Source organism: Sitophilus oryzae, unplaced genomic scaffold (genome assembly GCF_002938485.1).
Source record: "Sitophilus oryzae breed Bouriz unplaced genomic scaffold, Soryzae_2.0 scaffold_484_pilon_pilon, whole genome shotgun sequence".
Classification (NCBI taxonomy): Eukaryota; Metazoa; Arthropoda; class Insecta; order Coleoptera; family Curculionidae; genus Sitophilus; species Sitophilus oryzae.
The window spans coordinates 884180-898078 of record NW_022147067.1 but is presented as its reverse complement, the minus strand read 5'-3'; the positions used below and the strand labels follow the sequence as shown (position 1 = coordinate 898078).

At 32.6% G+C, this 13899-nt stretch overlaps 1 protein-coding gene across 2 annotated transcripts in view; it reads left to right on the top strand.

Moving 5' to 3' along the window:
• Positions 1 to 13899, top strand: part of LOC115886333 — a 103761-nt gene that overhangs the window by 31243 nt on the left and 58619 nt on the right. For both annotated transcript variants that reach the window (XM_030905427.1, XM_030905426.1), the window contains exon 4: positions 1066 to 1170. In XM_030905427.1, coding sequence (XP_030761287.1) covers positions 1066 to 1170 — 105 coding nt within the window. The remainder of the gene's footprint in view (positions 1 to 1065; positions 1171 to 13899) is intronic.

Here is a 13899-nt window from a genome sequence, read left to right as displayed (position 1 = left end):
TAAGTAAATTGTTGCAAACCCAGGTAATACATATTCAACAAGCCAAAACGCCTAATACGTTTTGCAACCATTTCACAAAAATTAACACAGCTGACTTTTCCATTTGTCCAACTGTAATAAAATTTTAACCTTTTTAAGAAACACATATAAAACAAGTTATTAATCAAACAAAAGTTATTCCATTATACAAGAAATACTTACAGAAACCAAAAACACTTAATATTTTAGTCAAATCAACAAAGGTCCACAACAATCCTTATTACTGTATAACGACATGTGAATACTTCGTTGCATGTCGAGAGAGTTCGCTGACTTTCAATTAGTTCTATCTATATACGAAATATTACGTGCAATTACTAATTACCAAAAAGAAATTACTTAGTTGACCACTGTTCCTGCTGCTGACAGATGTTGACATATTTACTTGTGCGACTCCTTGTCATAAACATTTTAGCTAATTACTTTATCGCCATCGATTTAATAATAACCAGATAATAACCTTCAAGTTTCCTTAACTTTCAGAATATCATTACGTGAACTTTACTTTAATATTTAAATTAACAATTATACTTGTTTTTATCCAAAATCTGTTTGTATTAGCCTGTGGGAGGTCTATCGTGAGAAGAGTGTCGTCTTAGGAGTTTTATTGCTTTCTAGGGGTTTTGCTTATATATATAATCTCGAAGTTAAAATTTAGGGTTTTACAGCCTTAATGACTGATGCTAGTCGTTTCTAGCTTTTTCAAAGCAAGTATTATATTAATTTATGGACGTGGGATTTTACACCCAACAGAAAAATATTTAGTTTTTCCCATAGAAACGGGTCCTTCATTCTAAACAGTTTTTACGATCTTCTGAAAAAAACCAATTTAAGGGCGGAAACACATGATACGCTTTTAACAAGCTAGGTTTGTTGTCTGCTCTAAAATATTCCATTACACAGTAAATCACATCTACTAAACTAAATGCTGTTAAAATATTGAAGAAATCTATGACTTACATTTCGTTTACCAAATGTGAAAGAAATTTACATTGCATCAAACTAATTTTGGCTTTATTTTTGCAGAAACTATTGGGTCAGTTCCTACCAAGAAAAGAAGGCCATATTTACTGAAAAGAAAAGCCATAACAACTAGTATATTCGATAGCAGTAGGAAAGAAAGTGAGAAAGGTAAGTTTTATTATTTTATTTACTAGATTGGTTATCGCCACAACTAACATTTATCAGAAATACAAATAAAATCTTATTTCTATGTTGAGAATTACATATTAATTTTTCTTGCAATATTTGACAGATATTATGGTTAACCACATGTCATTTTGGCCTTTAATTATCTTTCGTCAAGAGAAATTGTGGTTAGAAATCAAAAGTTGATTGTTTTATAAGCTAAATATTAGGTTTTCTCTATGGATACAACTGACTACCGCCAAGCTGTTGCTAAGATATTCTATTAATTTTAAGTGTGTTTTTTTAAACATTGCGAATGATCGTAAACTAAAAAGTATTAAGTGTAATTGAAACCACTAATTTATTCCACCAATTGCGAGGTTCTGAATGAAGCTTAATAGTTTGAAGTTTGAAAAAAACCGCCGCCATCTTGGATTTTTTAGTTTTATTCAAATATCTCCGTTTGTATAACTTTTTTCGAAAAAACTAAAGATATGTTTTTTGTAGAGAAGTAAATTTAGAATATTTTTTCTTTAATCATTTTTTCTATAAAATAAATGGTAATAGAAATAGAGCATTTTTTTACTATACGTTTTATAAATTTTCCAGTTTTTTTAAACCAATCAGCTATAATTTTTACGTTAACAGTATAGTGTTAATATAGATAAACCAAGTATAAATTTAAGCATTAAAACAATTAAAAATAACGTTTAAGTATTTGTATTAAATAAACTTATTGTTAAAAAAATTATATTAAATTAAAGTTAAATTAAATAAAATATGCTATGAGGTCAACCTGAGCGTCATTTTCGTCCAAAACTAAAATACAAAAGTTTGTGCGACTGATTCCGTAGCACTGACCAAACTTTGAAGAACATTTTCCACTTTTCAGTTTTCTACAAGAGCAATTCTTAGAGCACTGACTCTTTGCAATTGCAAAAATTAATTTTAGTAGGTCAGGAGGCACCACATCTTCTGTTGATTGAATAGGTGTCAGGTTGCCTTTTTGATATTTCTTCCATCCATATTACAGTTGAGGGTTGGAACCTTTGGTGTTTCACAGTAAAATAAAAACACTAAATCACCACAATACACCAAAACACTTTTACTTTTACACTGGACGCGCGTTTCGCTAACCATGTTAGCATCATCAGCAGATGATTATAAACTAAAGTACAATCTACAAGTTGAGCGTTTATATACTCGCTCAGTGGGCACCGAGTGGGCGTGGCAAAATCTAGCCAACCGAGTCAGAGCCCACTGAGCGTAACAGTTAGATTTCCGCCACTAGAGTAGTAGGAACAAAGAACTTGAAGGAATTGGACCGTTGACTCTGTTCATACTATCTTTACATTTATTAATTCTGATGCTTTCATATGCATCTAATTGCCTGTAATTTGAGACTTGTTTAATTAATTTTAAATTATTAAGATCTATACAATGTTCTTTATCAACAATATGTTCGGCAACGCAAGATTTATCCGGTCTACCATATCTTATCTGAGCTAAATGTTCCTTAAATCTAGTTAATATTGATCTTCTAGTTTGCCCAACATATTTCTGATTACAATCTTTACAAAAAATTTCATAAATACCCGACCTTTCCAGTGGAGGTGTTTTATCTTTTGGATTACCTAATAATTGTTGTAATTTATTATTAGCAATATACACAAGTTTATAATTGACATTCTTAAAAATTCCTTTTAGACCACGGGATAACTCTCTATCAAACGGTATCGAAAAATATTTAGACGTATCTTTCCCCACTTGAAAAATCTAATTTTCAGAAATCATTAACCTATACCTACGTTTTCTAATTAATTTATCAACTAGTGAAGGAGAATATCCATTACACTCAGCTACATTCATAATGTAATCTCTTTCTATTTCAAATATTTCGTTGGAAAGTGGGGAACTAAGTAATCTATGAACTAAGCAATTTAAACTAGCCATTTTATGTTCAACACTATGATGTGATTCATTAGGAATATATCTGCGCGTGGTCCTATTTTTCCTATAGATATCAAATTCCAGGCAATTATTAGTATTTCTAGTAACTAATACATCTAGAAATGGTAATCTGTCGTTGTTCTCAATTTCATGCGTAAATTTAATGATATTTTTGCTGTTTTTGACACACATTCAGACACCATAGATAATTTTAATAAATTATAATATAATAATTATAATATAATAATTATAGTAATAAATTATAGTTAAATAATCGTTTTCCTACCATTAAATTTACGCATGAAATTGAGAACAACGACAGATTACCATTTCTAGATGTATTAGTTATTAGAAAAAATAATAATTGTCTGGAATTTGATATCTATAGGAAAAATACGACCACACGCAGATATATTCCTAATGAATCACATCAAAGTGTTAAAAAAAAAATTTAAATATATTTTAATTTAAATTTAGACTTTACTATTAGATTACTTAGTTTCCCACTTTCCAACGAAAGATATGAAATAGAAAGAGATTACATTAGGAATGTAGCTGAGTGTAATGGATATTCTCCTTCACTAGTTGATAAATTAATTAGATAACGTAGGTATAGGTTAATGATTTCTGAAAATTCGACTTTTCAATGTCTATGGTAGACCGGATAAATCTTGCGTTTTGTCTGACTCTGTTGGCTAGATTTTGCCACGCCCACTCGGTGCCCACTGAGCGAGTATATAAACGCTCAACTTGTAGATTGTACTTTAGTTTATAATCATCTGCTGATGATGCTAACATGGTTAGCGAAACGCGCGTCCAGTGTAAAAGTAAAAGTGTTTTGGTGTATTGTGGTGATTTAGTGTTTTTATTTTTCGATCTATATTGTAAAGAATCTCACTTGTTACCAATTCTTTCTTGAATCTAAAAAATACAGCTTATAACATTTCCTATAATAGATATATCTTTACAGTTACCTGAAAGTATGTACTGAGTAAATGGAGTTTTGCAGAGTTCTCAGTTTAAGGCAAATTAGCTAAATTAATGGTTAGTCTTAAGGGCTTGTCTTGATGTAATCCTATTGTCTAGAGTGTATCTCAGATGGTTAATATTTTAATAATAGCTTGGGCAGTGATATAGCATGAAAAGATAATTTAATCTTGATTGAAACATCATCTTCGTTAGAATTTTTTCTAAAAATACTTACGTCGAGGTACAGCTCTCGTCTACCATAGCATGGCAAGCTGTACCTTGCTACTCCCAAGGGGTTAAACGCTATATACGGGAGCTATTATTATATTATTATTATTAGATACACTCTATACAATAGGATTACATCAAGACAAGCCCTTAAGACTACCTTTAATTTAGTTAATTTGCCTCCAGCTGAGATCTCTGCAAAACTCCATTTACTCAGGACATACTTTCAGGTAATTGTAAAGATATATCTATTATAAGAAACGTTATAAGTTGTATTTTTTAGATTCTGCTTAGATTTCTGCGTCTTAAGTGTTCTTCAAAGTGTGGTCAGTGCTACGGAATCAGTTGCACAAACTTTTATATTTTAGTTGAGGACGAAAATGACGCTCAGGATGACGTCATATCAGATTTGATTTAATAACTTTAATTTAATAATATTTTTTTTAACAATAATTTTATTTAATAAATAATATTTAAACGTTATTTTTAATTGTTTTAGTGCTTAAATTTATACTTGGTTTGTCTATATTAACACTCGAGCTTAACACTATACTGTTAACGCAAAAATTATAGCTGATTGGTTTAAAAAAAACTGGAAAATTTATAAAACGTATAGTAAAAAATTGCCCTATCTCTATTACTATTTATTTTAGAAAAAAAAAATGATTGAAGACAAAATATTCTAAATCTAATTCCCTACAAAAAACCTATCTTTAGTTTTTTCGAAAAAAGTTATGCAAACGGAGATATTTGAAAAAAAAAAGAAAAAATTCAAGATGGCGGCTGTTTTTTTAAACTTCCTCCACTGGGACCGAATGGGACTTTTGAGAGATCAAATAGAAGATCATATTATTTACATATTCCCGTTGAGATTGGTTGGTTACTAATTTTTTCCACCTTTACATATAATACTCTGCTACGTTTACTGGCCTACAATAACTATTTCTACTAATTGAAAACGCCTAACACTAATTTTGATGTTCTCAATGCTTGCATTGCAATTAAAAGAACAAACTTCTACGTTAATTGAAACCACTAATTTATTCCACTAATTTCGAGGTTCTGAATGAAACTTAGTTCTTAGAGTTCTGGTAAAATTTTTCAATTATTCATCAAAAATCTCTACATGTCTTCCAGCAAATCCAAACCCCAGTCAGCCATTCAATATTTTAAACTTTAACGCTTATTTATATAACGTTTTATACATCATAAAACATGTATTTTCAGAGCAAGTTGTAGTTTTAAGAAATGGCCGAATTATTTTCGACGTTCTATTTATATTTATACTAGCAAATAGTTTATGGAAGCATTCAAGCTGTTATCACTAAATTTTAGCCGATTTTTATCCATGAGTCAAATGTTGATTTGATGAAGTAATAATATTTTAATTGGTGTAGGTCTATATTTGATTTCTAATAACTCAGAATAAGATGGTTTTAATGGTATAAGATGATAAAATGATGGAGGAATGTATAAATATTTATTGGGACTTAAATGCGTATTACTATTAACTGGAATCTAGCCGAGGGAATCACAGAATCTGGTAGAATTTCGACATATAACAAGCAATTGATGTTTTTTTACCGTATAGAGCTTCATTCAGAACTTCGAAATTAGTGGTTTCAATTAGCGTAGAAATTTGTTGATTTAATTTTAATTTATGCATTCAGAACATCAACATTGCGAGGTTCTGAATAAAGCTTTAAGCTTCATTCAGAACATGAAGAGTTGTTGATATCCTTATCAACTGTCTATAGTCAACTGTATGTAGAATAAATTATAATTTTCCATCAGAAATATAATCAGCCATTGTAGTATGCTTTTTAAATAATATTTAACGCCTATGAAAGTTGCTGTTTCTTTTCGACATTTAGGGAATACCGAGAAATGCCATAAAGCAAAGCCAGCGCAAAAATTTGCTGGAAGTTCGCCGCTGTGTCCTCTAAACGTGCCCAATGCTACCCTGGGCACCTTGAATGGCTACAAAATAGTGACTGGCCAACAAATCCCTGGAATGGTGGAAAAAATTCACCAGGGCAAAGACAGACGAAAAAGTTTATAGTAGAAGATTCTACAAAGTTTACAACAGACCTAATAAGCGAAGACAGAAAGACTGTCAGAACCGTAGTGGGTCTACTAACAGGGCATTGTAATATATCGCTGGGCATGGTCTATATAAGCAGGAAGTGAAATATCTAGGAATAACCCTGGATAGTAAACTTCTCTGGAACAGGCATATTAAGAACATTACCAGCAAAGCCACAAAGGCTCTCATGATATGCAGAAGACTGGCGGGAAATAGGTGGGGCTGCGCCGTAAAATTTTGCGCTGGATGTATACCATGATAGTAAGTACCCATTATTACATATGGAGCAATTGCTTGGTATACAAAACTAGAGCAACGTACAGCAAGGCAAAACCTGTGCAAAGTACAGAGACTGGCATGTATCTGTATCACAGGTACCATGAGAACATGTCCAACAGCAGCAATGGAGGTCATTTTAGACCTAACACCACTGCACATTGTTGTGACATTGTCGTTGGTAGTTATGCCAATGCGACAATGATTAGAATGGTCATTGCCGGAAACAGTACTGGGATAATTTTTAGGTCAGGAGCTTGGAACACCCTCAAAAAGAAAATTCCACTTCTCCAACTCCCAGTGGATGACATACCAAGAATTTATAACTTTGAGAAACACCTCACTTGTAGTATTGAGTAATAAAAAGGATTGGAAGGAAGAAACGCTTACTCAGCATGTAAAAGACCATACCATAACGTGGTATACTGATGCTTCCAAAACCAAAGCAGGGACAGGGATAGGAATATTTGGGCCGAAAACCAAATACTCCGAATCAATGGGCACCTGCCCCAGTATCCTTCAGGCAGAAATTTACGCTATCGAAAGATGTGTACAATTTATCTTAGATAGGAACTATCTAAAACAGGAAATTGCCATCCTATCCGATAGACATGCAGCACTAAACGCGATCAACTTAGTAACCATCAATTCGAAGTTGGTCAAAGAATGCCTAGAGAAGCTCAACGAGTTGGGCAAAGAAAATAAAGTCCTCCCTCTGGGTGCCTGCTCACCAAGGGATAGAAGGCAATGAAAAAGCAAATAATCTAGCTAGGAAAGGAGCGAAGACTCCACTAACTGGACCAGAACCGTTCTGTTTTCCAAGCGGAAACCAACTGAAAGCGGAACTGAAGAATCTGGAAGACTCCAACCGCAACTTGGAATGGGTGTCCTCCAACGGTCTAAGACACTCGAAAAAGTTCCTCACAACCTACGACCGAGAAAAATCAAAGGTTTTCCTTGATTTAAGTAAAAACAATCTTCGGAGTGTCACGGGATTTCTAACAGGACACTGTCTCCTCAACGAACACCTCAGTAGGCTGAAGCTGAGAAACAACGGCGAATGCAGATTCTGTGGGGAATATGGGGAAACACCAGAACACCTCATTCTGCGCCGAGACGACGACCATCCGTGCCATGAACTTTGGTACGGCTGATGTCAACGATGGAGAGCTGCTCTCTGTGGAGCCGTCTCAAATACTGGCTTTTGTTAAAGCCTTGAGACTGTATGATGAGTTATAACTCGTTATAACTCAAGAAAGGGGAACACACAATAGATCTTTAAGGTCGCGGTGACTAACTCCCCTCCTAGTTCCTATTCTCTTTCCTCCTCCTCCTATTCTACATTCTACATATAAGCAATGTTTAGATTTTGTCAATTTGAAGAAGAAACCACAGAACACATTTTATGCCAGTATGGAGTGTATGGAGAATATGCGTTTCTTTGTCTTCTTCCTTCTTCCTTCTTCATACTAGGCGAATCACTTGTTTGGTTTCGTCGTGTCTACCGGTTAGACTGACAAGTTGTTCCTCCATCTTTTTCGTGGACGTCCTAAGCTTCTGCGACCTAGCGGTGATTTGTCGCATCACAACTCTTGCTATCCTTCTGTTGTCCATTCTGCTAATATGCTCTTTCCATTCTTCCTTTCTGCTGAGTACCCACTCATTTATATTTTCCACCTTGCATGTCATTTCTCTCTCTGTCCAGAAGCGTCTTTCCGGCTATTCTGCTTGTGAGAGTGATTGTGAAGTGAGAGCTATTCTCCTTCGGTTATCTCTAGTAGTTGTTTAGTTTTCGCTGTATCAGGTCGAGTTTCTGCAGTGTATGTCATTATTGGTTGTACCGTTGCCTTGTAAATTCTTGCTATAGTTTCCACCTCAATGTTTTTATTTCGCCATATTGTGTCATTCAGGCATCCTGCTATTCTGGTGGCCTTCGTTCTCGCACCTCCGCCTCTACATCACCATATCCTGAAATTTCTTTGCCTAGATACTTAAACTTCATTTCTTGCTGGGTAAAATTGCCCTCGATTTCCAGTTTGCATCTTAGTGGTACTTTTGATGTCGTCATGCATTTAGTTCTCTGGGTCGATATTATTGTATTAAGATTTCACACCATCACTCGATTGTTGATTATTGTTCTTTATTTTGATTCATTCAAATGTTTTTAGCAATCAAACATCGTACAATGGAATGTTATCCGCGTAGTAAAACGTATAATTATTTATAGCTTAAAGTAAATTTTACTCTAAATCGACTCTACTTATGTGGGCACGCTTTTGTGTACTTATCTACTGATGTGTGTTTTTATTCTCACACGTCCGGAATTCCACCTGTCAACCGCCGATCACTTGACTCGTCAAAATTCGAAAAACGGGCGCAACATGTGACTTTTCACAGGTAGACGGACACGCACGCGGGAAAAATATGTTTGCGAAAACGAAAATAGCATTTTGAAAAATTTTTGCGTTGGGTTTGAGAGACATTGGACAAATATTGTTAATTTAATGCCGTTGTACGTAATTACAATGATCATTCAGAAATTAGTAGTCATAGTATATAATAAACACCAAATTACTATAATGAATCCATCATGACTCAAAAGGGCCCTACACGCAACGATATTTGAAAGATTTGTACTGTAAGCTCATCGATTCAGTCCAAATCTCAACGTGTAGTAGCGGCTTTATTAAAGATTTCATTAGAGATCTTTCAACATGCTGAATATTTTTAATTGTACAGTGTGAGTCAACGATAAAGTCCATTATCTCATTTGTTTCGAGGTTTACAAAAAATATTTAATACAAAAGATACACTAAAATTTGGTAGGAGAATTTTACAGCGATATAGAAAAAGACCTATGTAAAAATAGTTTAGTTAGATGCTACAGGGTGTTCAAAATATATTTATGAATTTCAACTACTTAAAAATAGGAAATTCCTAATTTTTTAAATGATACACCCTATATATTGTCATTTTTTCTGATAGTTTTTACAAAACTCTTCAACTTTTATTAAGTAAATCATATACCTATTTTTAATAGGTTGCGATTTATTCCAATTTTTTTTCTATTTTTACCGATATTTTTAATACAATTACGCTATAACATCATAGTTACCATGACAAAAAGTAATAATTATCAAAATTTCATGTCTGTTAAGCAAGTTATGAACAAAATTTGAATTTTAGTTTAATTTGTTGTAATAAGTATAAACAGATTTTCCCTGAAATGAATTAGTCAATGTGACTGCTATACACGAACAAGCCAGAAAAAAACAAATTTTTTGGTTCAGTACTTTATATTATATAGTACTTTGCAAAGTACTATAAGAATAGATGTAGATTATCTAGAAATCATCTTCAGTGTGTAATGGGACGGTTTCGCGGCAGTAGTAATATTGGCTTTACCAAATGAATTATAAACCAGAATTATACTACGAGAAAAAAACTTTACTGTATGTCGAAGAAAACTCCTATATCAGTAGTCTTCAACAATTAGGTAATCTAGTATTACCCTAATCTGTGGCTATTCACCCCGACGGAAAATCTCAAGTGTCATTTTTCATAATATTTTACAACAAATATTTTTTTTATACACCAAGAAATTTATTAGTTACAAATGCGATTTTAGTTTATTTGAGTAAAGTTAATTAATTTTAACTAATACCAGCAATTGTAACTAATTATTAAGCTACTTGTTAAAGATAAGTAATAAACCTTTAATAAACAGTTTTGTTTTGTCATGGCAACTATGATTTTATAGGGTAATTTTTAATAAAATTACCCTATAAAATCATAGTTGCTAGTATAATGGGTAAAAGTAGAAAAAATTAGAATAAATCGCAAACTATTAAAAATAGGTATATGACATACTTAATAAAAATTCAAGATTTTTGTAAAATGTATCAGAAAAAATAATAATATATACGGTGTCTCATTTAAAAAATTTGAGATTTTTTAATTTTAATTAGTTGAAATTCATAAATATATTTTGAACACCCTGTATCCTTTAACTAAAGCATCTTTACATATATATTTTTTTTCATCTCTATAAAACTCTCCTACTAAATTTTAGTACTCCAACTTGTGAATGGAATTTTATGATATGAAATATAGCATATTAGTTAAAAGACCTGTTATGAACTTACAATTCAAGGATAAAACGGTCATATAAAACAAAATAAATTTGAAAAATATATAAAGATCGGTCAACAACAGAGAAAAAAACACCAAATGGCGCTTGTCATTATATGTTTTGTCCCACATATCCAGTTTATTCACTCTATCGGACTTCGAACCACTGTAAACAATTTTTCCACATCATCAAAAGAGAGAATTTTTCTCGACGAGAATGACAAACGTTTTAACAGATTTTGGCAGGCGCATGTTAGAGGAGGTAAAGGAGGATTCTTATTGGCATTCGCCGTGTACTTATTGTATTTTTAACCTTGTCTCACGCATTGACAAAATAAATTCCTTTTTTTTCTGCTGAAACGGAAATAAAACGTTTGCAGTTACATGTTCATCTTTTTGGAAAGAATGTATCATTTTCCTATTAATTTAATTTCTCCCAAACATGATTTGTCATAAAATTGAAATTAGTTCATAAAAATTAAGGTGATTTTTTTTATCTGGATGGCGTTAAGGCCTTTAACCCATATTCTCAATATGCGTACCGATTCTACGCTTATTCGCATCTTTTAACAGACTATTAGCCCCAAAAAGAGTCTTTCTTGGGCAGGATCCCGTGGGAATTTTTTTCTAATTTTTTGCACCTCCAAAATACTGATCCAAGCACCGCCACTAATGAGAAAATACTTTTATTGCAATTAAACAGTAATAATTTGTATTGTGTAAACAAATTTTGTGATTCATCACGTACGCAAGACATGTTAACCTTTCTAAATCTAATCGATCTCTAGAAAAATAAACGGCTGCTTTCAACATAAGCTCATTATCTTCTTATCAACAATATTTCCCAAATTATAATTATTGAAAGGTTACGAAACCATCGTCTATAAAACCAGGTTGTTTATAAATGAGGTGGGCTTCTTACCCAACCTGTTGACTTGGAATTTCCAGATTTTTGTTACGAAAATCTATAATATCGACTGGACGAAAAATGTTGGAAAAATATCAAACAAGACATTCTATGGAGCGTAAAAAAGCAAACAGATGAAAGATTTTTGTTGCTATGTTAATTTTCATTTCGGGCTAATAAAAAAGCGAGATTATGAAATTAGTTCTAATAATAGAAGACATTATTTGAAGTGAAATCAATAATAAACATAACCTTTAGTGATGAATTGCAGACTATAGACACGCTTAAAAGCAGTGGCGTTGCGTGAATTTTTACTTTAGGCATGCACTACGAGGTAATAATCATATTAAAAAGCGTGAGCCCGCAGAAGGCGGATTCTTTTCGGTACTGGATCCAATTTTCGCCTAGAAATCGTTTAAAATCGTTAAAAAATAGCCCTGTCTATGAAAATATGATTTATTTAAAACACTAGCGTGTACTCGCGACTTTGTTCGCGTCGAATTAATCATTTGTAATGGTGATGATAAAGCAATACAAGAATTTCCATTAACATACAAACTGGATAAAATTTTCTCACATTTATGTCAGCATGAGAAAAAACAATATGGCGATATTATATTTTGGCAGTTACTAAATTGCCCAACTTTTTGGAACACCCTGTATGATTTTTTAAAAAATTTCAAAATATGTAAAAAAACAAAATAAATTATGCGTGTCCAAGCGTTTTCCCGAAAGACTAACCGTTTTTTATATAACAAATATTGTAATATTTGAGAGGCGTTTTCACCCTCTTGGAATTTGAGATTCGAGAAACCCCTCCTTATCGAACCTCTACACCCCACAGTCAATCCGTTTGCCAAAAATCACCTTTAAACGTCAAGCAGTTTAAGCAGAATCGTGATTACTCAATGGTCATATTTTATGAACCACCCTGTATAAATTTTTAAAAAATCTTAAAATATGTAAAACAACACAATAAAATATACGTGTTTAAGAGTTTCTCCGAAAAACTCACCGGTTTTTTAAAAAAATATATTCTAATATTTGAGGGGTAGTTTCACCCCCTTAGAATTCGAGTTTCGAAAAATCGCTTTTTATCGAACCTCTACACCCTAAAGTCAATCCGTTTTCCAAAAATCAGATTTTTACGTCAAGCGCTTTAGGCGGGATCGTGATTAATCAATGACCAGATTTTTCGAAACACCCTGTATACATTTTTAAAAACTCTTAAAATATGTAAAAAAACAAAATAAAATATACATATTTAAGCGTTTTTTCGGAAACTTGACTGTTTTTTTAAATAAAAAATATTGTAATATTTGACGGTGGTTTCACCCCCTTGGAACTGGAATTTCGAAAATCCCTTCTTACCGAACATCTACACCCTAGAATCAACCTGTATGCCAAAATTGACCTTCTTACGTGGAGTGGTTTGAGCAGGATCGTGATTAATCAGTGAGTCAGTCACTTAAGGATTTTATATATTAGTATAGATTAAACTCCATTCTTCTAGTTTTTTCACAAAAAATCCATAAAACTATTTAGAAGTCTAAAACCCGAAACTCGAAATAAAATCAACACTATTCGTCAGCGAAACAGAGACGCCAAAAACTTTCCCGATCTGCAACCTGCGACTAAAACAAAACAATTATTATGCGAGCATGCATAATGTTTCGTGCATGCATTTCTTTCATGACCTCGACGCGCTTAGTATAGTCTGTCCAACGAGAAGATCCTTGACAGTGATAGACGTGTCTGTCATTTTAATTTCAATGTAGTTTATTTTATTTTACAAAGAAATGAGATGGTACAACTGGAACGCATAGCAGGAAATAGCAGGAAATTAATATATGTATTTAAAATTTGACTGACAAGTAACTTCAAAATATTGTGAAAAAAACTGTATAAAACTGAAAAAATGTTATCGAGTTATTTTGTTTAATAAAAAACGGCATGTGTTAATACAAAACAAAGAAAAACAAGACACCACATACCAAAAAATATAAAAAAGAACTATTTCTTACTTTCACGCTTTATGAAACTTCCCGCATTTATGATTATATTTATCAATATAACTTATGTACAAATACAAATTTGTAATATTCCGCAGGAATAAATAAAACAACATAAATAAAACAAACTATGTATGTATTAAAGATCGCGCACACTATACCTACACGGACCA